This window comes from Oncorhynchus tshawytscha, linkage group LG11 (assembly GCF_018296145.1).
Source record: "Oncorhynchus tshawytscha isolate Ot180627B linkage group LG11, Otsh_v2.0, whole genome shotgun sequence".
In the NCBI taxonomy this organism is placed as follows: domain Eukaryota; kingdom Metazoa; phylum Chordata; class Actinopteri; order Salmoniformes; family Salmonidae; genus Oncorhynchus; species Oncorhynchus tshawytscha.
In genome coordinates this window covers 10,151,700-10,179,698 of record NC_056439.1, presented here as the reverse complement: position 1 = coordinate 10,179,698, position 27,999 = coordinate 10,151,700, and the positions used below count along the sequence as shown (strand labels likewise).

At 44.5% G+C, this 27,999-nt stretch overlaps 1 protein-coding gene across 1 annotated transcript; it reads right to left on the bottom strand.

Annotated features, from left to right (window-relative positions):
• Nucleotides 1-27,999, bottom strand: LOC112261420 (spermine oxidase). The gene is made up of 7 exons (XM_024436722.2): nt 27,860-27,999; nt 19,369-19,603; nt 18,068-18,294; nt 9,383-9,556; nt 5,503-6,244; nt 3,248-3,408; nt 1-544 (listed from the first exon to the last, which is right to left on the bottom strand). Exons 2-7 carry the CDS (start codon nt 19,574-19,576, stop codon nt 395-397), a joined length of 1,662 nt encoding a protein of 553 aa, XP_024292490.1. The 5' UTR covers nt 19,577-19,603; nt 27,860-27,999; the 3' UTR covers nt 1-394.

Here is a 27,999-nt window from a genome sequence, read left to right as displayed (position 1 = left end):
CATTAATAAACAAGTTTATTAATTCTTGCCATTATTTTTTGTTTGTTTTTCAATAACATGACATTAAATACAGAAGGCACTTACAAAAAAACAGTTCAATTATAGACGTGTTATTATATAAACATTAACTTATCAATGACTTTTTTTTAAACGTACAGATTGATGAAGGACCAGAGATGACGGCACCCTTTGCCTATTTACAGTACATCTCATATAAGTGGTAAAATCTACCTCGCAATACAGTAAAAACAGTATTCATCATTATCATCGTTAGAATTGTTAATGCCCCTATTATGCTTTTACATGTATAACTTAATCTAAAAAACTTAAAATATAGAAAGCATAAAACAAGTTGTTTATTTTTTATCACTAGTCAGTGGTTCATTTGTCATTTTTACATGTTAGGCTTTATGGTTTCTTTGTGCAAGTCCTGGTACATCTCTGTAAGACGAGTGGCCTCTCTCTGTCCCGACAGCAATGCACCATGGGTAGTGGAATAGTATTTCCGGTGGGTGGCTTCCCCAGCGAATAACACCTGTAGAGGCTGAGAGGGTAAAGAGGAGAGGAAGGGTGAGGAGAGAGGTTGGAAAAAAGGAGAGGATAGAGAAGAGATATGATATACAGAAGAATAGAATAGAGAAGGAGATAGGTGGATAGAGGAGAGGGCAGAGATAGAGATGAGGAGAGAGGTTGGAAAAAAGGAGAGGATAGAGAAGAGATATGATATACAGAAGAATAGAATAGAGAAGGAGATAGGTGGATAGAGGAGAGGGCAGAGATAGAGATGAGGAGTGGCGAGAGAAAAAAAGACAAGATCTAAACAAACCAGTGAATGTCGGCATGACCCAACATATGGCATTACTGCCTCCGAGCCATGGCCTGCATCCCAAATGGCCCCCTATACTCTACATAGCACACTGCCTTTGGCTAGAGCTCTATGGTCCCTGGGCAAAATTAGAGCACTATATAGGGAATAGTGAACCATTTAGACGCAGCCACGGGGAGCTATTTTAGGCTCTAGACAGAGTGTATCTGTCTATATGTAATAAGGCTGCTTGTGACGATCTGTCGCTCTTTTGACGGTAGGGTGGATTTCTCAAAGGTCACACTGCTCATTTAGCAGTCTTTAAGTGGCCACACACACAGTACACACGCGCACACACACTAAGATAAGGACATATGCATCAAGTTTCAGGGGCTACACTGCTGGCCAAGACCCATGATTCATAATCGATCCAACACGGACTGTCATGTCCCTTGCTGCCTTATTTGGTGACATAGTGATGACACAGGCAATTTGACAACATGCTACGAGTTCCTCTGGTGGCTGTAAACAAGCGTCACGCCTCCAAAGACCAATGAAAGTTTTAAAACGTCTTGCTACGGTGTGCCCTAATTAACCCGACTCAGCTGATATACACTATATCCAGTCTGGGTTCAAATACATACATATTTAACTATGTGTTATTTAAAATACTTATTATCTGTTAGAGTATTTTCAAATAATGTGGCCAAATCAACTTCTTCTATTTGAAGTATTTTTAAGTATTTTCAAACGACTTCCTATAAAATATACAAAACCATTTTCAAATAGCCCTAGGACCAAACAGACCTGGGTTAAAATGCATGGAGTATTTAAAATTGAAAGAAACGTCCTCTCAATATCAACTGTGTTTATTTGCAGCAAACTTAACATGTGTAAATATTTGTATGAACATCACAAGATTCAACAACTGAGACGTCAACTGAACAAGTTCCACAGACATGTGACTAACAGAAAGGGAATAATGTGTCCCTGAACAAGGGGGGTCAAAATCAAAAGTAACAGTCAATGCAGCTGGTGGCCACACCAGATACTAAGTACTGCAGTGCGTCTCCTCCTCATGGACTGCACCAGATTTGCCAGTTCTTGCTGTGAGATGTTACCCCACTCTTCCACCAAGGCACCTGCAAGTTCCCGGACATTTCTGGAGGGGGGTGGTCCTAGCCCTCACCCTCCGATCCAACAGGTCCCAGACATGCTCAATGGGCTTGAGATCTGGGCTCTTCGCTGGCCATGGCAGAACACTGACATTCCTGTCTTGCAGGAAGTCACGCACAGAATGAGCAGTATGGCTGGTGGCATTGTCCTGCTGGAGGGTCATGTCAGGATGAGCCTGCAGGAAGGGTACCACATGAGGGAGGAGGATGTCTTCCCTGTAACGCACAGCGTTGAGATTGCCTGCAATGACAACAAGCTCAGTCCGATGGTGCTGTGACACACCGCCCTAGACCATGACGCGCCCTCCAAATCAATGTACATGCCTCGGTGTAACGCTCATTCCTTCGACGATAAATGCAAATCCGGCCATCACCCCTGGTGGGACAAAACCACAACTCATCAGTGAAGACCACTTTTTGCCAGTCCTGTCTGTTCCAGTGACGGTGGGTTTGTGCCCATAGGCGACGTTGTTGCCAGTGATGTCTGGTGAGGACCTGCTTTACAACAGGCCTACAAGCCCTCAGTCCAGCATCTCTCAGCCTATTGCGAATAGTCAGCACCGATGGAGGGATTGTGCGTTCCTGGTGTAACTCTGGCAGTTGTTGTTGCCATCCTGTACCTGTCCCGCAGGTGTGATGGTCGGATGTACTGATCCCGTGCAGGTGTTGTCACACGTGGTCTGCCACTGCGAGGACGATCAGCTGTCCGTCCTGCCTCCCTGTAGCGCTGTCTTAGGCATCTCACAGTACGGGCATTGCAATTTATTGCCCTGGCCAGATGGTCAGTCCTTATGCCTCCTTGCAGCATGACTAAGGCACGTTCACACAGATGAGCAGGGACCCTGGGCATCTTTATTCTGGTGTTTTTCAGAGTCAGTAGAAAGGCCTCTTTAGTGTCCTAAGTTTTCATAACAGTGACCTTAATTGCCTTCCGTCTGTAAGCTGTTGGTGTCAGAACGACCACCCACAAGTGCATGTTCATTAATTGTTTATGGGTCATTGAACAAGCATAGGAAACCGTGTTTAAACCCTTTACAATTAAGTTATTTGGATTTTTACAAATCATCTTTGAAAGACAGGGTCCTGAAAAAGGGACATTTCTTTTTTTTGCAGAGTTTAGTATTTTCAAATACAAGCCAATACTTTCCAAGTGTACTTCCAGATGCATTCCAAAATACTTACTTTGAAATGTCTTGAAAAATAAATGTAAATACCCTAAATAGTATTTGAACCCAAGTCTGCATCCAGATCCAGATGCGGTTCTTACCGGAGCCTTGGTGCTCTTGTTGTAAGGCAAGGGCATGGCTAGCTTCTCCACGTCACCCCCACTGGAGCCCACCCGGGTGAAGGAGTAGGAGCCCCGGATGTAAGGGTTACTGCCCCACGACGAGCGCAGGATCCGCCTCGGCTTCGGAATGTTGGGGTTCCCTGAAGGAGGGAGAGAAAGGAACGGTGAGGTGGATGGTGAGGACGGTCAGTCCAATATAAACCCTTTGGATGGACACGGAAACATCAAGATTCTCTCTCTCACACACACACACACACACACACACACACACACCCTCTCTTACAACTCTTCCGCAGGTGGAAATAAGCCATTGAAAACTTCCTAAGGTAATGGCAATGCATGGTGAGTGATCCTCTACCAATCTCCCATAGGTGATCCTCCAACACATCCAATCCAACCTCCTGTATCGGTAATAAGCTACGGTCCCTCTCAGAGGCCATACACACTCACACACTCTAGTCTGTCTGTGATGAATGTGCTTCGTAGGGGGATTAAACCGCACTGACCTACATCAGGGGAGTGTGTCAGTGTGTGGGTAAATGAGTTGCCGTGAGTGTGTCCTTCCTATGGAAGTAAACAAAGTGAGTTTTGCTCAGAGCGGAAGGCAGGGTTTAGGGTTTACTGTGTCCGTTGGCTTGGCTGCATAGGGAGGAGTAACTGCAGTGAGGTGTGTATGTGTTTGTGTGTGTCCAGGAAAGCCTCTGACGTCATCATTAAGTGATGGTAACAGGGTCGGAGACATATGCTAAGCTTAGACCTGACTCTAATATGACCTATTTGTCAGCTAACTGGCTTGACCAGAGGATAACTTAGTCCTTGAAGGAGGACAATTGTCACTTACTGTCTGCCGTAATACCGAGCTTTGTCCACCCATGAGATGGGATGCATCCCAAATGGCAACCTATTCCCTAGTGCATAACTTTTGAGCAAGGCCCATCAGACTCTGGTCAAAAGTAGTGGACTCTGTATTTTGTGTTCATTCCACAGACATATACACACACACACACCTTTATCTAAACTATTTAAACCAGGACAGCGTTCTGATATCTCTTAACCTATTTTCTCTGTCAATATGAAACAGACTGAAGCTATACAGAGCCACATGCAGAGGGCTCATCTCTATCAATGGTCATTATTTTCTTCCCGGTGTAGGGCATCCCAAGAACGACTGTGTGTGTGTGTGTGTGTCTTGTCTACACTATCATTTACAGTGTTTTCCAGGGAGCAGAAACTTAATATGGCCTTAACGTAAGAGAGCAATGATTCCCGTCTCATGTAGAGACCCGTCGAATCGAACAATTGATTTTCTGTCAGGTTTTCTTTAAAAAAGGCTGGTTAGTCTCGACGAAAGTTACAGCCAATTTCAATTTGCTGTGTTTCTTTTTGTCATCATTACTCTTAAAAGGGGGCTGCTCATGGGTGAAAGACAGAAATGAACAACTTGATAAAGTCGAGCAGCTATGGCATTGACTCACTCATCTCTTCTGTGAGAATACTGGGTCATTCATAAAGTATGTCTGGGATGCAGACACACAGGCAACTCCTCTACCAACTTGTGTAGGATCAGCATTTCTTCATCCGATCCTTATTCCACCTATAAAGAGCACAGTGACTAAAACTGACCCTGGACCAGTTGTATTCAACACCTTCACTCTGCCAGACATCTATGTGACTGATTCAGCATCAGCCCCCAAAAGCCCCTTCTGGGAAAGGACATAACTCAAGGCTCGGGAATGATGTCACATGATGATGTCATTTCCTGTATCTAATGTGTACCTAGAGGCCCACTAAGGCTGAATAAGTGGAATTGCTCCCGTGACTCACTAGGAGTACAGTAGTGATGCACCCATTCAGCCCTCAAGGTCACAGTGTGCTCGTAACAGTGCGTGATGTGTGTGAGAGTATTCCTGCCCTATACTGATGAGTTGAAGCACAGAGCTTGATTCATACTCAGTGAGGGAATGCTGATGATGGCCTATCTCAGTGAGTTATTTAGGTCAGTGGTCCCTCACTCCATCAAGAACATATGATTTGATTCATCAACAAGGCCTTTAAGTACCTGAAATGTAGTGTTAGTGCAAGACGTGTACAAAAGCTGCGGGTTCGATTCAGAAAACTCTGATTGTTACTGCATATCACACACACACACACACACACACACACACACACACACACACACGTCAACTGACCTATGTCAACGTCACAATGACAAACACACAGACATGCACACTGACCTGTGAAGCGTCGCAGCAGCTTGGTGCAGGTCTCAGCCACCGTCTCGTCATCGCAGCGCTCCATGAGCAGTGCCTCCTGGCCACAGATCCAGCCACTCAGCATGTGGCCGTAGCGCTCGGGCGGGTACAGCACGTCAAATGAGCAGATCTTACGGTACCACAGCTCCTCGGGGTAGACCGGCTGCTCCAGCTGCGCCTCATCCTCCCACACAAACTGGATGCTGTTGCACTCGGGGCTCCAGAAGGGATCGGCGAACTCCAGGAAAATCTTGTCAGTGGTGCTGATGCCGAGCTTCTCGATGGCGAGGACTTTGTCCTCGGGCAGCGAGGGTGAGAAGAGCGCCTCATGGCGGTTCTTGAGGACGCCGAGAGAGGCGGTTACGATCACGTGGTCGGCGGGGAGCGACTCGAAGTCCTCGCACTCTACGCTGATGGGGTACGCGTGACCCGGATTGGGGTTGGGCTCACCATGGCAACGTCGGTCGTCGTTATGGTCATCGTGCCGATTGTTGTCGCCATGGGCGATCTCCTCCTGTCGCTGGGTGGAGTAGTTCCAGTGGACACAGCGGACGGGTTTCCCCAGGCGCATCACGCGGGACGGAATGTCCTGCGCCAAGAGGTCCACGATCTTCATGAAGCCTCCCGGGATGACGTGGTGGGCCCCGGGGATCTCCGTCCACTCGCCGAACTCACTCAGCGAGACCTCATCCATGCTGGGGGACGAGCTCTCACAACTCTCCACCTTGGGAACGACACACATACAAACAAACACAGTCAGTTTGACTCAGATCAAGTTGAGCTCCTTTATCAGCTGCTCTCACAACTCTCCACCTCTTTCCATCAAATCAATCAGTGAATCAGTCAAATGTATTTGAGCTCTTTAATATCCAAGCCTAGAAGCCCAGAGAGCAAGCAGCAGAACAGTTGAAAAACTCATTGGATGGAAGAAACCTAAAAAGAGGAACCAGACACTGGCTTTACCGTATAGACATACAGACAAATTAGTCGGTTCAATTCTGGTCAAATATATATCCTCCATCTTGGTGTATCTACTTAGTTTCAAATATATACACTGCTCAAAAAAATAAAGGGAACACTTAAACAACACAATGTAACTCCAAGTCAATCACACTTCTGTGAAATCAAACTCTCCACTTAGGAAGCAACACTGATTGACAAATTTCACATGCTGTTGTGCAAATGGAATAGACAACAGGTGGAAATTATAGGCAATTAGCAAGACACCCCCAATAAAGGAGTGGTTCTGCAGGTGATAACCAGACCACTTCTCCGTTCCTATGCTTCCTGGCTGATGTTTTTGTCCCTTTTGAATGCTGGTGGTGCTTTCACTCTAGTGGTAGCATGAGACGGCGTCTACAACCCACACAAGTGGCTCAGGTAGTGCAGCTCATCCAGGATGGCACATCCATGCGAGCTGTGGCAAGAAGGTTTGCTGTGTCTGTCAGCGTAGTGTCCAGAGCATGGAGGCTCTACCAGGAGACAGGCCAGTACATCAGGAGACGTGGAGGAGGCCGTAGGAGGGCAACAACCCAGCAGCTGGACCGCTACCTCCACCTTTGTGCAAGGAGGAGCAGGGGGAGCACTGCCAGAGCCCTGCAAAATGACCTCCAGCAGGCCACAAATGTGCATGTGTCTGCTCAAATGGTCAGAAACAGACTCCGTGAGGGTGGTATGAGGGCCCGACGTCCACAGGTGGGGGTTGTGCTTACAGCCCAACACCATGCAGGACGTTTGGCATTAGCCAGAGAACACCAAGATTGGCAAATTCGCCACTGGTGCCCTGTGCTCTTCATAGATGAAAGCAGGTTCACACTGAGCACATGTGACAGACGTGACATTCTGGAGACGCCGTGGAGAACGTTCTGCTGCCTGCAACATCCTCCAGCATGACCGGTTTGGCGGTGGGTCAGTCATGGGGTGGGGTGGCATTTCTTTGGGGGGGCCGCACAGCCCTCCATGTGCTCGCCAGAGGTAACCTGACTGCCATTAGGTACCGAGATGAGATCCTCAGACCCCTTGTGAGACCATATGCTGGTGCGGTTGGCCCTGGGTTCCTCCTAATGCAAGACAATGCTAGACTTCATGTGGCTGGAGTGTGTCAGCAGTTCCTGCAAGAGGAAGGCATTGATGCTATGGACTGGCCCTCCCGTTCCCCAGACCTGAATCCAATTGAGCACATCTGGGACATCATGTCTCGCTCCATCCACCAACGCCACGTTGCACCACAGACTGTCCAGGAGTTGGCGGATGCTTTAGTCCAGGTCTGGGAGGAGATCCCTCAGGAGACCATCCGCCACCTCATCAGGAGCATGCCCAGGCATTGTAGGGAGGTCATACAGGCACGTGGAGGCCACACACACTACTGAGCCTCATTTTGACTTGTTTTAAGGACATTACATCAAAGTTGGATCAGCCTGTAGTGTGGTTTCCAGACCTCCATGGGTTGATAAATTTGATTTCCATTGATAATTTTTGTGTGATTTTCTTGTCAGCACATTCAACTATGTATAGAAAAAAGTATTTAATAAGAATATTTCAGTCATTCAGATCTAGGATGTGTTATTTTAGAGTTCCCTTTATTTTTTTAAGCAGTGTATTTTTTTCTTTTACCCTTTGATTGGCTAAAACTCCTTATTGAATTGAGGCCAAATTAACCCCCTCTATCAAAGTGCTACTTAGTCCAAGTTGAATGACCTATTTATTGGCCATTATGTATTAAACTCTCGTTGGGATATCGTTTTATGGCTCAAGTCTATGAACCCAATAGCTTGTTTACCGAACTAGAGCGACAGTAAGGATGTCATCTGCATCGGTGGCTCTGTAGCCTCAACAATAGAGCCTAACGTTTCCCGGAGGAAAGGTTTTAATCATGGCCTTGGCTGCCACTAAAGGAAACTTTTGACATCAGGGGATGCATCTTAAGTGGCACATTATTCCCTAGATTAGTACATAGAGTTTTGGTCAATGGTAGTGCACTACATTGGTAATATGGTGCCATTTGGGATATAGCCCTAGTAATTGAGTATCGGCGGACCAGGAAATTAATTGAATAAATATACAAACATAATAAGGCTTGCAATAGCTACATTTCCTGAGGTAAATTGTTGGATGCCCTGCCGTACCACAGTTGGCTCTAGGTGTAATAAAAAGGGCGTCCATTTTGTTGTCCACTGTGTTTCTATTTCATTAGCAAACTGACCTTTAAGTGATCAACACTAATTTGAATCCAATGGGTCATTGGGTATAATTACAAGGAGCAAGGATCACCGACGGAGCAATAACATTAACAAGCTAATTAAGCTATTGCTAGCATAAACAAGATAATGTACCTATAGCTAACAGCAATGCCAACATTAGCACCTGGGGATGTAAGTCAGAGTTTTACACTTGATTTCCTGACCTGCTTGTTCAGTTGAGTTCTAAAACATGCCGTAAACTCTTATATTGTGTGAGACTAAACATAGCAGGAGCCTTACATGTGCTACTTCAGCCATTGATCAGAGTATAAAGAACTGTTTTGAATCAGAACTGTGAGAGAGGCCATAGAGGTGCACCAATTCTCAGCAGAGATGAGTGATTCAGAATACAGCACTGTAGATTTAATATGGGAAAAAAAGAAAGTCATGCCTTCCGTGACGATTTTTACAACTGTTTTTCTTGCAACACAGAGCAAACCTACATACCGAGAAGGAAACCATCATTTTCTCGAATTTATTGGATGTGCATGTTTGTCTAGGCTTACCACTGCATTCCAACCATAAACCAGAGCTCTAGCATCTTTTATTGTCTCTTAGAAGGACCCCCCCCCCTTCACACAGACACACACCCCCATCCCTACCCACCCTCCACAAACACACACCTTGAGGTACTGCTGGAGCATGGACAGCTTGAGTCTCTTGGTGCTCTCAGAGTCGTCGGGGTCCAGCATGATCTTCTTGCGCACCACGTCCCTCGTGAACACCCCAACGCTGTTCTGGCTTTCAGCACACACAGGCTTCCCACTCTGGAAAAACTCCTGAGTCAGCTCGTACACCTAGGGAGGAGAGGGGGGAGAAGAGGAGAGGGGTAGAGGGGATGGCAAGAGGGGAGAGAAATGTGAGTTTGATGGTCATGGTATAAGCAGTAATGAATGTGCTGAGGGACTGCATCCCAAATGGCACCCTATTCCCTTTATAGGGCACTACTTTTGACCATGGCAAATAGGGTTCTTGTCAAAAGGGTTTGTTGCCAGGGTTTGTCTGGGTGCCAGTCTGTTTTCATTCTGGTTCTACACTGGACACCCCAGAGTTTCATAGACAGGCAGTATTTTGTTACTACCTTATCCAACAGCCAAGCAATCCAAAATAGCATAGAGTGTTCCTGCTACTGTGGCTATAACGGAGTCTGAACATTCAGAATCTACTGGGGTGCTTCTAAAACTTTAAAAGGGGCAATCTGTAAGGTGATCTCTTTGTGATCACGTTGTTTGAATGCCAAATTTGCCCTTTAAAGGGTGCAGCAAGGAGAGAATGTATAACATCATTTAACACCTTGGCATGGCTACATGGGAGGGTGGGCCATAGTACATTATTCAACAACAGATCGTTTTTTAATTTATCAACACTTTCTTCCGAGGTCCGTGACTTCTACAGTACAGGATATATAGCAACATGCATGACAGAACTTCTTTATCCAAAGCACACACCTCTTTTAGAAGGAACTGCCCACTCATTGCACAATAGGGGGAGCATCATTGTGTAGGAGGTCACACAGTGAAGGGGGTAGCACTATATCCATTGGTATTTACATGGAATTGACTAGGAAATTATGTTTTTTTTAATGAATACCTTCTGGTACTTAGTTCCAACAATTCAACACAATTGGCAATGACCTGGTACCAATTGGTGCCTGTTTTAAAAACAAACAAGTCATTTATAGATTATTACCGTGCACCATTTCACATGTAATTTCTCAGTAAATACCTGGGATGATACCAAATGGCAGCCTATTCCATATTTAGTGCACTACTTTTGACCCATAGGGCTCTGGTCAAAAGCTGTGCAGTATAGGCAATATGGTGCCATTTGGGATGCAGCCCTAACCATTTCTGTTCCGTAAAATAAAGTGCAACCGTGAAGGTGTCTTATTTAAATAAGTTAAACAGTGAGCTGAAAAGAGGCAGGAGGGAACTGGAGCTGAGCTGAGCTGTCAGTCAGTCACGAGACTGGTGATCGCCCAGGGGCCATTCCTAGGGAGTGCCGGGTTACAACAGGTAGACACCACTGGCACTGGGAAATAAGATCTATGGTAGGCTACCGCAAAGTAGCCGAAAGGCGTCCGCCTATTCAATAGCCTGTGGGTATTCTGCCCATGTATGAGGGTGATGGGGGTAGGCTACCACAGAATATCTTTGGTTGATACAGCACCAAAACCTGTGTGGCATGAGTGATACCATGTCTTGAAGCCAAAGGCAGCCACCTATTCCGTAGCCTGTGCGGGTGATGTGATTCTGCCAAGTTATGAGTGTGTTGTAACCACATATTATTATTGTGTGCAATAATAATCATTAAAAAATGGTGTTTTTCAAGGATGCTTTTCAAGGACCCAAAGTCACGGTTGATACAGTACTGTCACGGATACCCCCCCGGTATTGCTGCTCATTCCGTTCACCAGCTCAGGAGGTCTACGTCGCGGCCTTCTAGGCGTCACCGAACTGGATCATTACCACCAAACCCGGACTGTCTTGTCTCATTACGCACACCTGGTTCCCATTCCCCCTGATTAGTATGTGTATATATGTGCCCTGTTCCCCATTGTCCTTGTCAATCATTGTCCTAGGTCCGTTGGTCTTGTGAGCACCTATGCTCGTTTTTTTAATGATTATTTAGAAGTTTACACCTCCCTCTTTTGTTTTGGGTAGAGAATTCAAAAACCCTATTACTTATTCATGCACATGTCTCCCCTCCTTATGCAACGTGATAAGAATAACTACATATGTCATGTTTAAATGTTAAAAGTTTAAATAACATTGGGATACTTAACTTTAACTATGAAACAGAAAGCATGTGTTGGAACGTGGTAACAGCTTCTTTTTATGACAACAAAAACAAAAAATTTAGCAGACTCTCGTGTCCAGAGCAATTAGGGTTATGTGTCATGCTCGAGGGCACAGACAGATTTTTCACATCAGGGATTCGAAGGGACCACATCAGGGACCTCTCAGTTACTGGCCCAACCTATTAACCGCTAGGCTCCCTGCCACCCTTTACACTTAGATAGTGGCTATCTAGAACCTAAAAGGATTTTTCACCTGTCCCCATATGATAACCCTTTGAAGAACCCTTTTTGGTTCCAGGTAGAACCCTTTTGGGTTCCAACCGTTTCCACAGAGGAAAAGGGTTGCCCGTAGAACCAAAAAGGGTGCTCTTATGGGGACAGCTGAAGAACTCTTTTGGAACCTTTTTTTCTAAGAGTGTAGCCTAAACATCCTTATAAGCGCCAAGTGTGCTTGATAAATAGTGAAAATCAGCACAAAAGCAATAAATGGCATTATAATGAGTAAGCGCTGATATGACAATAGTCAAAAATAGTCAATTATTGTCAGGTCTTGCTTACATGGTGTGTGTCTTAACGCAATCGTAATCTTAACGCAATCAGTTGGAGCATGTCCATGTCACATAAACAACAAAGCTGGTGAGCGCGTTACTGGTGTTGTTTTTTGCTTGAGGGCCTGCTCTCTCAGTGATTACATTTTGTGCTGATAATAGTCCCGTAGCACTATCACCGGCTTGTTCTATCCAAACCGTGCTGTCCCTTCCTCTCTCCGGTCTCACCGCTTCATTTGGTGGTGGCTCGGACACCTGCTCAGTGCGCACCGTTCAAGCTTTTTTGTGCTTAGGCAACTCAGATGGTGGAAAGAAATGAATCATGACATCTCTGATGATTATTCTTCTGATTCTGAGCCTCAGCCTGAACATACTGTACACCACCGAGGCCTAAGCACAAAAAAAACTAGAAAGGTTAGTACTGAGCAGGTGTCCGAGCAACCACCAAATGAAACAGTGTGGATATATAGAAACAAAGTGGCGGCAACAGCGCCTCGCTTCTAGTCCTTAGGAAACTTCGCAGCATATTGCTTTTTTATGTATTATTTCTTACATTGTTTGCCCAGAAAATCTTAAGTGTTATTGAACAATTGCATATCAGAGCAGCGTCAACTTACCAGCACTTCGACCAGGAATATGACTTTCCCGAAGTTAATCCTTTGTCCGAACTACCCAAGGCATTTGACCTAATTCCAGAGGCTGACCCAAAACAATGCCGCCAGAGAAGAGGTAGACGGAGCGGTCTTCTGGTCAAACTTCGAAGACGCGCAGACCATCCACCGCTTCAGAGTATATTACTCACTAATGTCCAGTCTCTAGATAACAAGGTAGATGAAATTAGGGCAAGGGTTGCTATCCAGAGAGACATCAGGTATTGTACCATATTCTCTCGTGATATGCTGTCGGAGTCGATACAGCCACCAGGATTCTTTGTACGTCGCGCCAACAGGAATAAACATCTCAGGGAAGAAGGGCGGGGTTGTATGTTTCATGATTTACGACTCATGGTGTAATTTTTTTATTTAACTAGGCAAGTCAGTTAAGAACAAATTCTTATTGACAAAGACGGCCTACCCCGGCCAAACGCGGACGACGCTGGGCCAATTGTGCTCCGCCCTATGGGACTCCCAATCACAGCCGGATGTGACTCAGCCTGGAATCAAACCAGGGACTGTAGCGATGCCTCTTACACTGAGATGCAGTGCCTTAGACCGCTGCACCACTCCGGAGCCCCCTAAACATACAGGAATTCAAGTCCTTTTGTTCACCTGACCTAGAATTCATCAATCAAATGCCGACCATATTATCTCCCAAGAGAATACTCCTCGGTTATTGTGACAGCCGTGTATATCCCCCCTCAAGCCGATACTACGACGGCCCTCACGGAACTTCTCTGGACTTTATGCAAACTGGAAACCATATATCCCGAAGCTGCATTTATTGTAGCTGGGGATTGTAACAAAGCAAATTTGAGAACAAGGCTACTAAATTGTATCAGCTTATTGACTGTAGTACGCGTGCTGGCAAAACTATGGATTACTGCTACTCTAACTTCAGCAATGCATACAAGGCCCTCCCCATGCCCTCCTTTTGGCAAATCTGACCACGACTCCATTTTGCTCCTCCCTTCCTATAGACAGAAACTCAAACAGGATGTACCCGTGTTAACTTCTTGGATATAGGGGGCGCTATTTTAATTTTTGGATGAAAAACGTTCCCGTTTTAAACAAGATATTTTGTCACGAAAAGATGCTCGACTATGCATATAATTGACAGCTTTGGAAAGAAAACACTCTGACGTTTCCAAAACTGCAAAGATATTGTCTGTGAGTGCCACAGAACTGATGTTACAGGCGAAACCCTGATAAAAATCCAATCAGGAAGTGCCGCATTTTTTGAAACCGCCTCATGCCAATGACTCCTTATATGGCTGTGAAGGAGCTAGGAGTCAGCTTACGTTTTCCACGTTTTCCCCAAGGTGTCTGCAGCATTGTGACGTCTTTTTAGGCATTTCCATTGGAGAATGGCTGTAAGAGACCATATAGGGCGAGTGGACGCATGGTGTCTCCGGGAGAAAACCTTGCGTAAAATACTGATGTAGCCATTTTTCCAATTGTTTCTTATGAGAAACCAACTGCTTCCACGGATATATTATCGAATACATATGTTAAAAACACCTTGAGGATGTATCCTAAACAATGTTTGCCGTGTTTGTCGATATTATGGAGCAAATTTTAGTAGTTTAAGTATTTTATAGTTTAAGTATTTTCGGTCGATTTCTCAGCCAAGCAGGATGAACAAACGTGATGTTTTTCGCCTACAAAAATATTCTTTTTGGAAAAAAGGAATATTTGCTATCTAACTGGGAGTCTCCTGAGTGAAAGCATCTGAAGTTCTTCAAAGGAAAATGATTTAATTTGGTTGCTTTTCTTATTTTTGTGAAAATGTTGCCTGCTGCCAGCACAGCCTAGCATAGCATTATGCCATGCTAAACTTACACAAATGCTTGTCTAGAACTATTCAACACTGGTCTGACCAATCGGAATCCACACTTCAAGATTGTTTTGATCACGCGGACTTGGACATGTTCCGGGTAGCCTTAAAGAATAATATTGACATATACGCTGATTCAGTGAGTGAGTTTATAAGGAAGTGCATAGGAGATGTTGTACCGACTGTGACTATTAAAACCTACCCTAACCAGAAACTGTGGATAGTTTGCGCAAAACTGAAAGCACGAACCACCGCATTTAACCATGGAAAAGTGACTGGGATTATGATAATCAAGGACAACAACCACCCGAGCCAATGCCTGTTCACCCCGCTATCATCCAGAAGACGAGATCAGTACAGGTGCATCAAAACTGGGACCGAAAGAATGAAAAACAGCTTCTATCTCAAGGCCATCAGACTGTTAAACATCCATCACTAACACAGAGAGGCTGCTGCCTACAGACAGACTTGAAATCATTGGCTACTTTAATAAATAGATCACTAGTCACTTTAATAATGCCACTTTAATGTAATAATGTTTACATATCTTGCATTACTCATGTATTTTATACCATATATTGCATCTTGCCTATGCCGCTCTGTCATTGCTCATCCATATATGTATTCCTTTACTTACAGTAAAGATTCGTAATGTTTTTGTGTGATTAGGTAGTATTAGGTAGTTTGTGTGTATTACGTAGTTGTGGAATTGTTAGATTACATGTTAGATATTGCTGCACTGTCGGAACTAGAAGCACAAGCATTTCGCTATACTCGCAATAACATCTGCTAACCATGTGTATGTGACCAATACAATTTGATTTGATTTAGACTTATATAGGAAAAGGCAAGGACAGAGGGGGGCATGACTTTAAAAATGTCAGAGTAATATATATATATTTTTGTTTTATTCAAGAGCAGTTCAAATGACTGTTTTAGCTGTCCCAGAGTGAAGTTCATTCTTTTCCCATGGAATCAGGCTCCAGGCTCCTGTTCATTAGGCACCAAAACGGAAGAAAACAGACTGAAACGGGGAGGGACTACCCGACAAGTGCATTTTTAAATTCCTTTGCAAAACTTGAAAACCTTTTCTGTTGCATGCCCTACTGACCCCGACCCAGGATTCAGCACACCTTTGTTGACAATATAAAACAGCCTCCGGTTGAAATGGGATCCTCAAGAAACACATTTTCAAAGACTAAATAAAACGTACAGCTATTTCTTGTCCGTTGCCTCACAATCACGAAACACTAGACCTAAACCAACAGGATGTCTACGTACCTCACATCGTCATGCGAAACAAGTCAGCCTTGTTATGCCAATCCTACAGCTTAGTTAATTATGCTGATTTCCAGGTGGATTAGGGCAGTTGTAATGATACATGGTGGGGATAAACGTTTCCTGCTACTGTAAGAATGCACGTTGGGGGGGGGGTTTAGCCTAATGCATGCTGTGTCGATGCTGCTGCAGCACAGAGGTATGCAGACTGACACGCAAGCAATCAGGAGAAAAGCATGGATCACACTGTATGTTACAGCTCCCTAATTATTACCAACGATGGTTTTAGTATGAAGATATGTAGAAACGGCTTCCAGTAGGACTCCTCAATCGCGCTTGTAGGCGATGCCTTGGAGACGTTGGCTAGCTAAGCTCGTCTCACGCCGAACTGTGCATGCGCAGGCCGTCTAAATCAAAAGGCACTCACCATGTTGTAGTCATAACAAGTTCAGTTACTTATCGGCTCGAATTGAAGACGTGCTTTTAGATTTCAAGAAAATCAACAGCTGAAAAGGAAGAATTTTCCCACTTCTCTCATTACCTTCTCAAATTAACTTCTCGGAAGTTTCGCAATGTTGCGCCTCTGGGTTTGGAAACTCTGCGTTATTGCCGTGTTTTATTCCTGTTCGTACAGTGTGTTGTTAAAGGAACGGGTGCTGCTGTGGAGAATGCTGTGTGAAGGTGAATAGAGAAAGTGCTTCTGTGTTCAAGTGCCTTGAAATGGTTCCAGTTCCGTAAGCGTTCCCGAACATCCGACGTCACCACAAGCTTGATACACCGCTTTCTGGCCCACCCAATGTGAATCCTTTAAAAACTGACTGGCATGTGTTCTTTATTGGCAACTTCGCTGCTTGCAACACTTATGGAACGGAACTATTGCGAGATTTACTCAGGAACACAGACAAAGGGAAGTGTGTCGAAAGCGTCCCCCTTTGCTCTGCACCGTGTCTAATTGCACAGATCTGAATGGTAGTGGGGGGGAAGCCAATGGTGTGTGACTAACACAACGCTCTGAGGTAGCTGAACAGGGAATGACACGCTTCACTGGATCACGTTGAGTTTCCCTGCACACCTGTATTATACACACGCACCTGTATTGAACACCCACACACACCTGTATTATACACCCACACACACACACCTGTATTGAACACACACACACCTGTATTATACACCCACACACACACACACACACCTGTATTATACACACACACACACACACACACACACCTGTATTATACACACACACACACCTGTATTATACACACACACACACACACACACACACACACCTGTATTATACACACACACACACCTGTATTATACACACACACACACACACCTGTATTATACACACACACGCACCTGTATTATACACACACACACACACACACACACACACCTGTATTATACACACACACACACACCTGTATTATACACACGCAGCTGTATTATACACGCACACACCTGTATTATACACACACGCACCTGTATTATACACACACGCGCACCTGTATTATACACACACTGCATTATACACACATTATACACACACGCACCTGCATTATATTATACACACACACGCACCACCTGTATTATTATACACACGCACCTGTATTATACACACGCACCTGTATTATACACACACACACACACACACACACCTGTATTATACACACACGCACCTGTATTATACACACACACACACACACACACACACACACGCACCTGTATTATACACACACGCACCTGCACTATACACACACACCTGCATTATACACACACACACACACACGCACCTGCAGTATACACACACGCACCTGCAGTATACACACACACGCACCTGTACTATACACACACGCACCTGTACTATACACACACGCACCTGCATTATACACACACGCACCTGCATTATACACACACGCACCTGTACTATACACACACATGCACCTGTACTATACACACACGCACCTGTACTATACACACACACACACACACACCTGTATTATACACACACGCACCTGTACTATACACACACCTGTATTATACACACGCACCTGTATTATACACACACACCTGAGCATATGTGCCACTGTGTACGTACAGTATCTACATTCAGTCATGGGTGGCTCCCTTCATGTGCACACATCAGTGGTAATCTGGACACACACACACCTCTCTACCCTCACCTCATTGTAGAGGTCACTGAACTCCTCGACCAGGTCCTTGGGGATCCTGGTACCGCTGTTGGTCTGGTAGTGGGCCACGCCGTTCTTGGTGTACAGGCTGATACGGCCCACGCTGTGCTCGCCGTCCGTGGTGTGCTCCAGCAGCCCGTTGTCCTCCGCCAGGTGGTACACCGGGTTCCCGTTAGCGCCATGGATCCAGGTGGCGCCGAGCTCCAAAGTCGTTTGTCCTGGAATAGAGAGAGGAGAATAAGATGAAGAAGAATGTGGTCCTCTCTTTTGCAATGCTAGGATCGTGGGTTGGTTTCCTGGGACCATACATACAAAATGTAAGCTTTGGATAAACGCATCTGCTAAATGGCCTAAAAATATATAATAGACTTAGTCTCTGTCCCAATATGAAACAATGTTTTGGCATAGCAAGTAGTGGGGATTTTGGGACAGGCCTAGGGTCTGGTCAAAAGTAGTGCAATATATTGGGAATAATGTGCCATATCAGATGCACCTTTGAGGTTACACTTACAAACTTTGTTTACCTCCCCCCAAGAACTTGATTGTTTGTGTCAATTCATTTGGGAATAAGTTGAATGGAATGGAACATGAATTCAATTAAATAAACAGAGAAATGAGAACAGGAAGTTGTTTTAATGGAATGGAAGTGAAAAGGAAGTGCAATTAGAGGGAGTCAAGTCAAAGAATGTGACTGCAGCCTACAGGACATTTTGAGGATGCCACAACCACCTATTCGAGAGATACTTGTGATTGAAACGACTTCGTAGAGAATGAGGAACAGGGATAAATATAGATATTTTTAAATATTGAATTAAAGCCATGTGTGGCAATGGGAGTAATCTTCTAACTTGTTCAGCTCAAAGGGGATTTCGTAGAACTAACCACACATCCATCCGAGAGATAGAGACAAATTCCCCAATCACATTTCACATTTTTGAATTGTGAAAGCTTAATTGGACTTTGCAAAGCACACATTCTGATCCAGTGTTATTTTTGGGAAGGCTTTTAGCATTAGCACTGATAGCGTAGCCCCATAGAGAATAGAATGTTTGACAGCTAAATGCGAGTGCGGGGGAAACAACCTGATGATTACACACAGACATGTCGAATGTCTCAGTGAGTGAGGTTTGGAGCTTTCAGAATACAGAAAATGTCAACTATTTAAGAAACAAAAAAAAACACCCATTGAGTCACAACCCATGAAATTCCATGTTGGGTTGAGCATAATTTCCACCGCGTGTTGTTTCCTCGCTCACTCTTTGTACGGTAAGGTTCACAGCGTCATGTCTTACCGTGCTGAATGCTTTGAACTCTCCCTCCGACGCGGTCTGACGCCTCTAGGACTGTGACATCCGTCAAGCCGCTCTCCAGGAGGCTCTTGGTAGCTGCGAGGCCGGCCAAGCCCGCGCCGATCACTACTATTCGAGGCTGTCGACGAGTGCGGAGGTCTCTACTAAGGGGGTCATCAGTGCTGTCTGAAGATATTTCGCAACTTTGCATGCCGTCCAAGCTCCTCTTCTAGGGGGTCTGAGGGGGAAGCAGAAACAGAGAAACCGTTAGTTAAAAACAAGGAGAGCCTTGGGGGGGTCTAGCGGTGTAAAGCGCTGACTGTGGAACCCATACCGCTGCCAGCACGGGTTCGAATGGGACTCCTTGCCCTCTCATTCTTCCTCACTGTCCTGTCCAATAAACATGGACGGAATGGGACAGCACACAACAACAACAACAACAACAACAACAAAAAACAAAGCAAGTCAGTTTCCCTCGGGCAAGATGAGGACAGAAAGTATCTTTTCACACAGGGTAAGATAGCATCCTTGGGCATCGGTGTGTACTCGATGGAGTGTTTTCAGTTCAAAGTAAAGGCCTCCGTACACAGTACTTGACCACAAACCCTCTTTCAGATCAAAACACCCGTTATGACATCAATCCATTCCGGAAGCAGAATTCCATCACGCCATCCCAAGTACGCATACTTTGAGTGTGAAAGGGGAACGGGTTCATCACGTTATTACAACAGGTTTTGATATTTCGTGGCCTAGTGTGGTGTAAGCTGTCTAAGACACTGTGTCTGGAAAACATACCTACACTAGACCTGGTTAAAAACACCTCACGGTTACAAGGCTAACAAGTAGCTGCGCTGTGTAGTTGGGGCTTATTATATTTAAGCAATAAGGCCCGAGGAGGTGTAGTACATGGCCAATATACCATGGCTAACGGCTGTTCTTATGCACGACGCAATGTGCCTGTATATTACCCATATACCACAAACCCCCAAGGTGCCTTATTGCTATTGTAAACGGGTTACCAACGCAATTAGAGCAGTAAAAATAAATGTTTCGCCATGCCCGTGGTATACGGTCTTGAACCACTCAGTGTATAATAACGTACAGACAACTGTGTCTGAGGCAACAAACGCAAAAAGGGAGCATATTTAAAGCGCATCTCGCTGATCCCATTATACTAATCTAATATTGTCTCGAAACAAAACGCTAAGCAACACCAAATGAACGAGGCCCATTCAATTCCTTAATTGACTGTTTTGGGGCGACAGGGCATTGCAGGGTCGAAACGTTGAGGTGAAATGAAACACGTTTTTCCCTCACAGACTTCCTTCCACCTCTCTGATTGAAGTGGTAGTGTGTGTGTGTGTATATGCAAGTGAGCTGAACTGTACCCCCAGCACCTTTGCCAAATGGAAAATAGGCACATTTGACACAAAGCAGGCAGAGGAAGAGAGGACACAGGAGAAGAAGAGAGAGAAAGAAAGAGGGGGGAGAAAAAAAATAGGAAAAGCAAGGAGAGTCAAAGAGAAAAAAGTATGTCTGTGTGAGAAAGATGAAGAGGAGATGGAGGGTCCAGGGAAGAAAATGCATTTATGAAACAGACTAAACAGAGTAGTAACGTGTTCCATCTTTCAATTGTTGCATCCCTGAGAGCACCCCCCCCAGAGGTGAGACCATATGCTACCTTCAGTTCCTACATGTGACGCACTGCACTCCACTCCCCTCTCCCCCAAAAAACCTCCCCGCTCTGTCACCATGCTGCACATGGAAATGCTGCGGCACCATACTGAGAAATGTCTCGCAATACACACAAGAAAAAGGCAGTTTCTCCGGGAATCGGGGTCAAACCGGTTCAGTGAATCCGTTACCCCTTCTATTTAGAACTGTAGCTCCGTCTGAAGCATGCTGCTCATCTGAGCTTCCCGAACGTTTGCTGTTTCCTGTTTCAAATGACACCATATTGGTACACAAAGTGAAAGAGGACGGAGCCAAAACGACAAACCAATTTGAGTACACTTACTATCACCCAGACCAAAATGTGGATTATAAACTGGGCGGTTTCAGCCTTGAATGCTGATTGGCTGAAAGCTGTGGTATATCAGACCGTATTCAATGGGTATGACAACTTTTTTTTTTATTGCTTTAATTAGGTTGGTAACCAGTTTATCATAGCAATAAGGATGTTGCCAATATACCACGGCTAAGGGCTATAACTAGGCACTCCGCGTTGCCATAGTATAATGGCCATATACCACACCCATTCGGGCCTTATTGCTTAATCATATCACATGCAGTGTAGACTCTGAGAACTACCTGTCTCTTTACACTGTGTGTCATGGGCAATGTGCCATGGGCAAGACGTCTCTTCGAAACCGGTTTCAAACTAGCTGTGTGTAATAAGGCTCGAATAGAGTACACAGTGGCTGTGTTTACACAGGCATTTTTTCACTAATTTGTCTTTTGACTAATCAGATCAGCTCTGAAAAAGATCTGATGTAAAAAGATCTGATGTGATTGGTCAAAAGACCAATTAGTGGAAAAATATCAGAATTGGGCTGCCGATGTAAACGCAGCCTAAATATCTCACGAAAGTTAAACACCAACATTAGAGGCGCCAACTGCAGTGTGGATCATATTCAAAACGCTGTACAGACTATGGGAACTAATATAGTTCACAGTGTGTCGCAGAAAGGTTAGATACATTTCAAGCACAAGCAGCAGTGATTGCAACACTAGAAGTTCAAAACCTTCTTCCCAGCTGTGTTCACCTTTAACCTCACAGCTGTCTGCATCCCAAGACTGAGAGTGTTAACTTAGTAGTGGGAAATGATCATCGTAGCAGGCTGAGAAGGAAGAAAAACATGTCTGGACAAGTGCTAGCTGGCTAGACCATTCAATGAGTCTCTGTGCATCCCAAATGGCACCATATTACCTACATAGTGCACTACGTAGGGAATAGGGTTCCATTTGGGATGTGTCCTCTTTCTGCATCTGTTTCGTAGCACTTTACAAAAGGTCAAAAGTAGTGTAATATATAGGGTCGATTTCTTCACATTGTATATGTTTACATACCCTACATTACTCATCTCATATGTATATACTGTACTCAATACCATCTACCGCATCTTGCCTATGCCGTTCTGTACCATCACTCATTCATAGATCTTTATGTACATATTCTTCATCCCTTTACACTTGTGTGTATAAGGTAGCTGTTGTGAAATTGTTAGGTTAGATTACTCGTTGGTTATTACTGCATTGTCGGAACTAGAAGCACAAGCATTTCGCTCCACTCGCATTTACATCTGCTAACCATGTGTATGTGACAAATAAATTTGAGATTTGATTCATTTGACTGTCATGCCTTACCTGGAATATTCACACGATCCTGAAAAGTGCTGATCATAACTCGATCAACAAAGTTGTGGTATTTGTCACAGATGACAAACATTTAATACAAAAAAGGCATAATGCCGTGAAACTACTTATTATGTCAGAATGGATTCTCATTTGGCATAGCAATGGCGGTTTCTACGTATATAGGCCATGTTTAGGAACAGAGGATTAGTCTTGTAGCCTTGAGGCATGGAACGAATAGCCCCAACCGAGCAGCAGGGGGGAGGACCTTATCAGCAAGAATTGAGTGGCTACACACACATACTGTAACATCCCTCTGTTTGAGCAGGCTAAACTAGCTAGCTGTTCTAGCTAGCTAAGTAAATGAATCCCTCCCTCCTTCATTTTGGAATAAATGCATTTGTTCAAAACTGTGCTACTATTGTCTTTCTCTCTCTTTGAGTCAACAACTCACCAAATTGTATGCACTGTAGTACTAGCTGGCTGTAGCTTATGCTTTCAGTACTAGATTTGTTCTCTGATCCTTTGATTGGGTGGATAACATATCAGTTCATGCTGCAAGAGCTCTGATAGGTTGGAGGATGTCTTCCGGAAGTTGTCATAATTACCGTGTAAGTCTATTGGAGGGTGTGAGAACCATGAGCCTCCTAGGTATTTGTATTGAAGTCAATGTACCCAGAGGAGGCCCGAAGCTAGCTGTCCTCCGGCTACAACATGGTGCTACCCTACAGAGTGCTGTTGAGGCTACTGTAGACCTTCATTGCAAAACACTGTTTCAATAAATTATTTGGTGACGTGTATATATTTAGTTCAGTTTTATCTAAAAAAGTATACCTTTTTAAATGTTTCATTGTTTTTATGAAATTCTCTGAGGACGGTCCTCTCCTTCCTCCTCTGAGGAGCCTCCACTGATAAACACACAAACACACACAGAAATAATACTCCCGATAATGACGATCCTAATTATGACAACATTCATCCATTTCTTTGGGCTAATAGGCATCCCCGGGTCACCTCACAACTGAAACGATGGTGGAGTTAAGAGTCAGCTGACTAAGTGCCTGCGGGCTGAGGAAACAATGAAAAGTATTTTTACTGCTCATGATTGTCTTTTTCAATCCTTCCTTCTGTCACATATTAATCTATATGAAATGTTGACACACACACACACACACACACACACACACACACACACACACGTGCTTTTCTCATTTGTAGTGCAGCTTGTTTCATGGACCAAATACAAAAGTAAGTTGTTTTAATGTAATTGAAATGAGAGGTAACGGGGGATGAAATGGACCTCTTGCTAAGTTCAGGCAGACACATGTAAGATAAGACACGAGCACACAGCGGGCCTCCGTGAGGATACAGCGGGGTGTGATGTCTCAGTGACCTTATTGTAGGTCACTGAGACATTTCCTGTTGACCCGGGAGGAGGACCCACAGTGGAGCTCACCCAAGGCCGATAAGGTAAAGGCGTCCGCACGCTTCCCAGCCAAAACAGTCCAGAAGAGTTTGTGCATGTACTATGATGACATTGTGACGGGTTTTTTTCATTCGTTTTTGACATCGGTGAAGGTTTTTTTTCACTTCCAGCCGAAGTTTGGAGCTGAAGTCTATGCCCCGTTCGTCGGTGATTGGTCAACAGTAGGGATTCTTCAATAAAGTCTTTGTCATTCAACGAGAGACGACTCATTTTCATGCACATCTTTTCATTGATAACTACGGCATCAAACGTCTTAGCTAGATTAAAAATTGGGCCACTAAGATCTCCTCTTGGTACTAGGGGGCAGTATTTTAATTTTTGGAGAAAAAAAAAACATTTTACACGGGATATTTTGTCAGGAAAAGATGCTAGAATATGCATATAATTGACAGCTTTGGATAGAAAACAGTCTAACGTTTCCAAAACTGTAAAGCTATTGTCTGTGAGTATAACAGAACTGATGTTGCAGGCGAAAGCCTGAGAAAAATCCAATCCGGAAGTGCCCCAGGTTTTGAAAGCGCTGCGTTCCAATGACTCCCTATTCAGCTGTGAATGTACCAACAGTAGCGATGATTACGCTCCCGCATGCGGGTTTGGGAGTCACAAAAGGTTAATTCGGACTATTCTGAGGAAGTCTACACTGGCTAAGACGTCTCAAAATTAACAAACACTACTATTTCCGCTTTTTTTTCTCATTTTATTTTTAGGGCCAAAACCAAAATGTGGAGATCTTTTTTTGTTATTAGTGCTAAGGCGGAGTTAGGGCTGCCTCTCATCAAGTGAGAGGGAATACGAGATGAAAAAGATGAAGCAAACACCTTTCCCCATGTGTTCCTTCCCCCGTCCCCACAACACAAGGTGACACACCTAAACAGGCAAAGTACCCCTCCTCATCCTTAAGACTACAGTCACTCTACAGAGGTATGTAAGCCTGGCGGTTAGAGGTCTCTGGTTCAAAACACCTGAGGCGGAAAGGTGGAAAAATCTGCAGTTCTGCCCCAGTTAACCACCAACAACTGCTCCCACAACTGCTCCCCCCGAGTGCCGTGGACATTGATTAAGGCAACCCCCCCCACATTTCGGTTGAATGCAGGTATCCCCCTTTCCCAGAGGCTAGAAGGGCCTGTGACTATGTAATAAATGAGACACAGAGGGTCCCAAATAGCGCACAACTTGGGGCCCCGGTCAGAAGTAGTGCACTGTATTGGGAATAGGGTGCCATTTGGGACAAACTGTTAGCGGGCCCTGGATTCCTTCAGTGATTCTGAAGAAAGATTACAAAAATCGGAAAGGAAGTAACAGAAAAGCCTGCTCGTGACATATGCCTCTCCAAAGCTTTATTCCTGCATCCACATTTACTTGGGAAGCAATTGGTGATGCGTATGCAAGCACTACCAGAAATCACTGTGTAAAAATGGCATAACACGCAAACTCAGCCTTACTTTCGGAATCACAGGAGAGCATAAATATATTGAACATCCCAGAACATTGTATTTACAGTGTTGCTATACAGTGAAGCTGCCTACTGTAGTCCTATTACAGTAATACTATGATACTACTATACTTTATTACAAAACAGCTGTAAGATTGTTTAAGATCACAGAATGGGGTTGCTATTTCACAGGTGACATACACGCATGTACACACCCACCCACACACACCTCTCTCTCTCTCTCTCTCCTTGGACCTAGACATAGAGCCGCTGTGATTCTATTATCCCTGGCCGGTGAATGCACTCACCACATGTCACCACTCCTCTCTCACCTGTCATGCAGATTAATGGGGGGCTGGACCCGGGGTGGGGAACTCTACAGGTTGTGACCTAGAAACGAGCAACCTAGCCTACATTTGACTGACGTGGCTCGAGTTTGCTCTTTAAGGGGCGGGCCAGGGCATAAAAGGGACTGTAAGGTTAACAAAAAAATTATCTGCCTGTCATTTGTTGAGTTGTAAGGTCACCACAACACCCTTTTCCTTCCCAAATACCAGCCTTCCTAAAAACTAAAAACACACACACACCATTCCTCCATCCATCTCCTCCTCTGCACTTCAGTCCACTCCACAGCTGCTTTCATGCCATACCCGACAACCCTGGAACATCTCTGGTCTGGATCAAACCCCTAGTGTGCCCTACGGTGCATGCTAGTGTGGCAACATGACATCTCACTTCCTCAACCTCAGATATCAAAAAGGACAAGAGCCCTCTAGCCTTAGGGGCCCAGGCCCCAGACATTCCACATCTCTCGCCCAGCTCCGGTGTTCCAGAGCTGGGATGTTAGGGCTAGGGGACGGCCTCTGGCTGGCAGTGCTAGAACTGATGCTTGGGTGTCATCCATTCTGGAGCCGTATAAACAGGAGTGTGGTGCTCCTAGTACTAGAGTGGCAATGCCAAAGGTAAGCAGCAGTTAAACGGGTACCGCCCCGTCAGGGGAACAGGTTGGAATGCGCTCCTTCACGGCAGTATTCATTAGTGTACACCATACCAAAACGCTTTGTAACCTGAAAACTCAAATGAGTGTTTCGTATTGGACAAATTCAGAGTATTCCCTCTCTATTTCAGTCTGTTTTCTTACATTCGGTGCCGAGTGAAGACCCAGGTTGCAATAAACTCATTCACAAGCATAAAGGGCAGGGACAGGAAGGGAGATTATCAAGTCAGGTGGTGCACAATGGACAGTAGTGCCTTTTGAAAAGGTTGAAAAGTGAACAGTGAATGTGTGGATATCACCTGACAGCATGGAGTTCAGACAGATCATATTATTTACCTCACCTAATGATAATACTTCACTTGATTTCTAGAACAAGGCTATCACACCTTCAGGCAATGTGCATATGCTGGTAATTATTAATGCATAAACTAGTGGAATTTCACAAGAAGCGATGTGGTTATATTTTTCCATATATTTTCTTATTCATTGGGTTACAGATAAGGGGCTGGGATTTAATCAAGTTACAATAGCATTGTAAAACAAGTCAATTGAATGAAATGATATTGCATCCCATTAACATTCTATTCAATTCATAAATAAATGAAGAGGGATAAATAATACAGGCAAGCTAGAGACTGAAAGCGAGAGAAAATGTCACTGAAATAATCTCAAGTTTATCTTGCTGACCACAGAGAAAGTAGCCTTGAGTTCCAGACAGGCTATGCACGGCTATGTGTATCTCATCCTCTGCCACGTAATAGTCAATGTGGCAACACAGACCACAGTTGGAAACAAAGAAGAACGACTAGTTCTTTTCCTGTGAGATATCCTGATTCCCTGTAACCATTCAACCGGGGAGACATATCGAGTCAAAACGGAATAGAAAATACAATAGAATACACATTTTTACACAGAATGAAACTTAGGCTATAGCCATAATGCTTTGAAGATCTAACCGCATAATTTCACAAAGCGATGTGAATAATGAAATTGCGATCATTTGCGTTAGATTTTATTGGCCTAATACAGCGGCACATAATTCAACATTTGGCATAAATAGACTTTGCCTACAACAAGTACACACCATAGCCTACTGACAGCTGCAGCTCAGCTGTTTACTTCGTTGCTGTCCACAATGTTGATGAATATTATAACCTGCGACAAATGGCGTTTCACATGTTTTACCTTCTACGAAACAAGCTTGATTTCAGGAGGCGCTCATTACCTGACTCCGTTAGTCTTCAGTTTTAAACGTGAGAATTCTCCTCTTTTCCTTTGTGTTTTCCTCGTACCCGGCTCCGCTTTGTATTTATATGTGCCTAGAAACCAGAAGCAGCCAGTTCCCTGTTGCCGCTGCCTCCCTGC

Excerpts from the sequence above, each read along its gene's own strand:
- LOC112261420 (XM_024436722.2), bottom strand. The coding sequence starts at position 19,576 with ATGCAAAGTTGCGAAATATCTTCAGACAGCACTGATGACCCCCTTAGT. Across the intron at positions 18,295-19,368 it reads AGTTCAAAGCATTCAGCACG|GACAAACGACTTTGGAGCTC; the intron begins GTAAGACATGAC and ends TCTCTATTCCAG. Across the intron at positions 545-3,247 it reads ACAAGAGCACCAAGGCTCCG|CCTCTACAGGTGTTATTCGC; the intron begins GTAAGAACCGCA and ends TTACCCTCTCAG.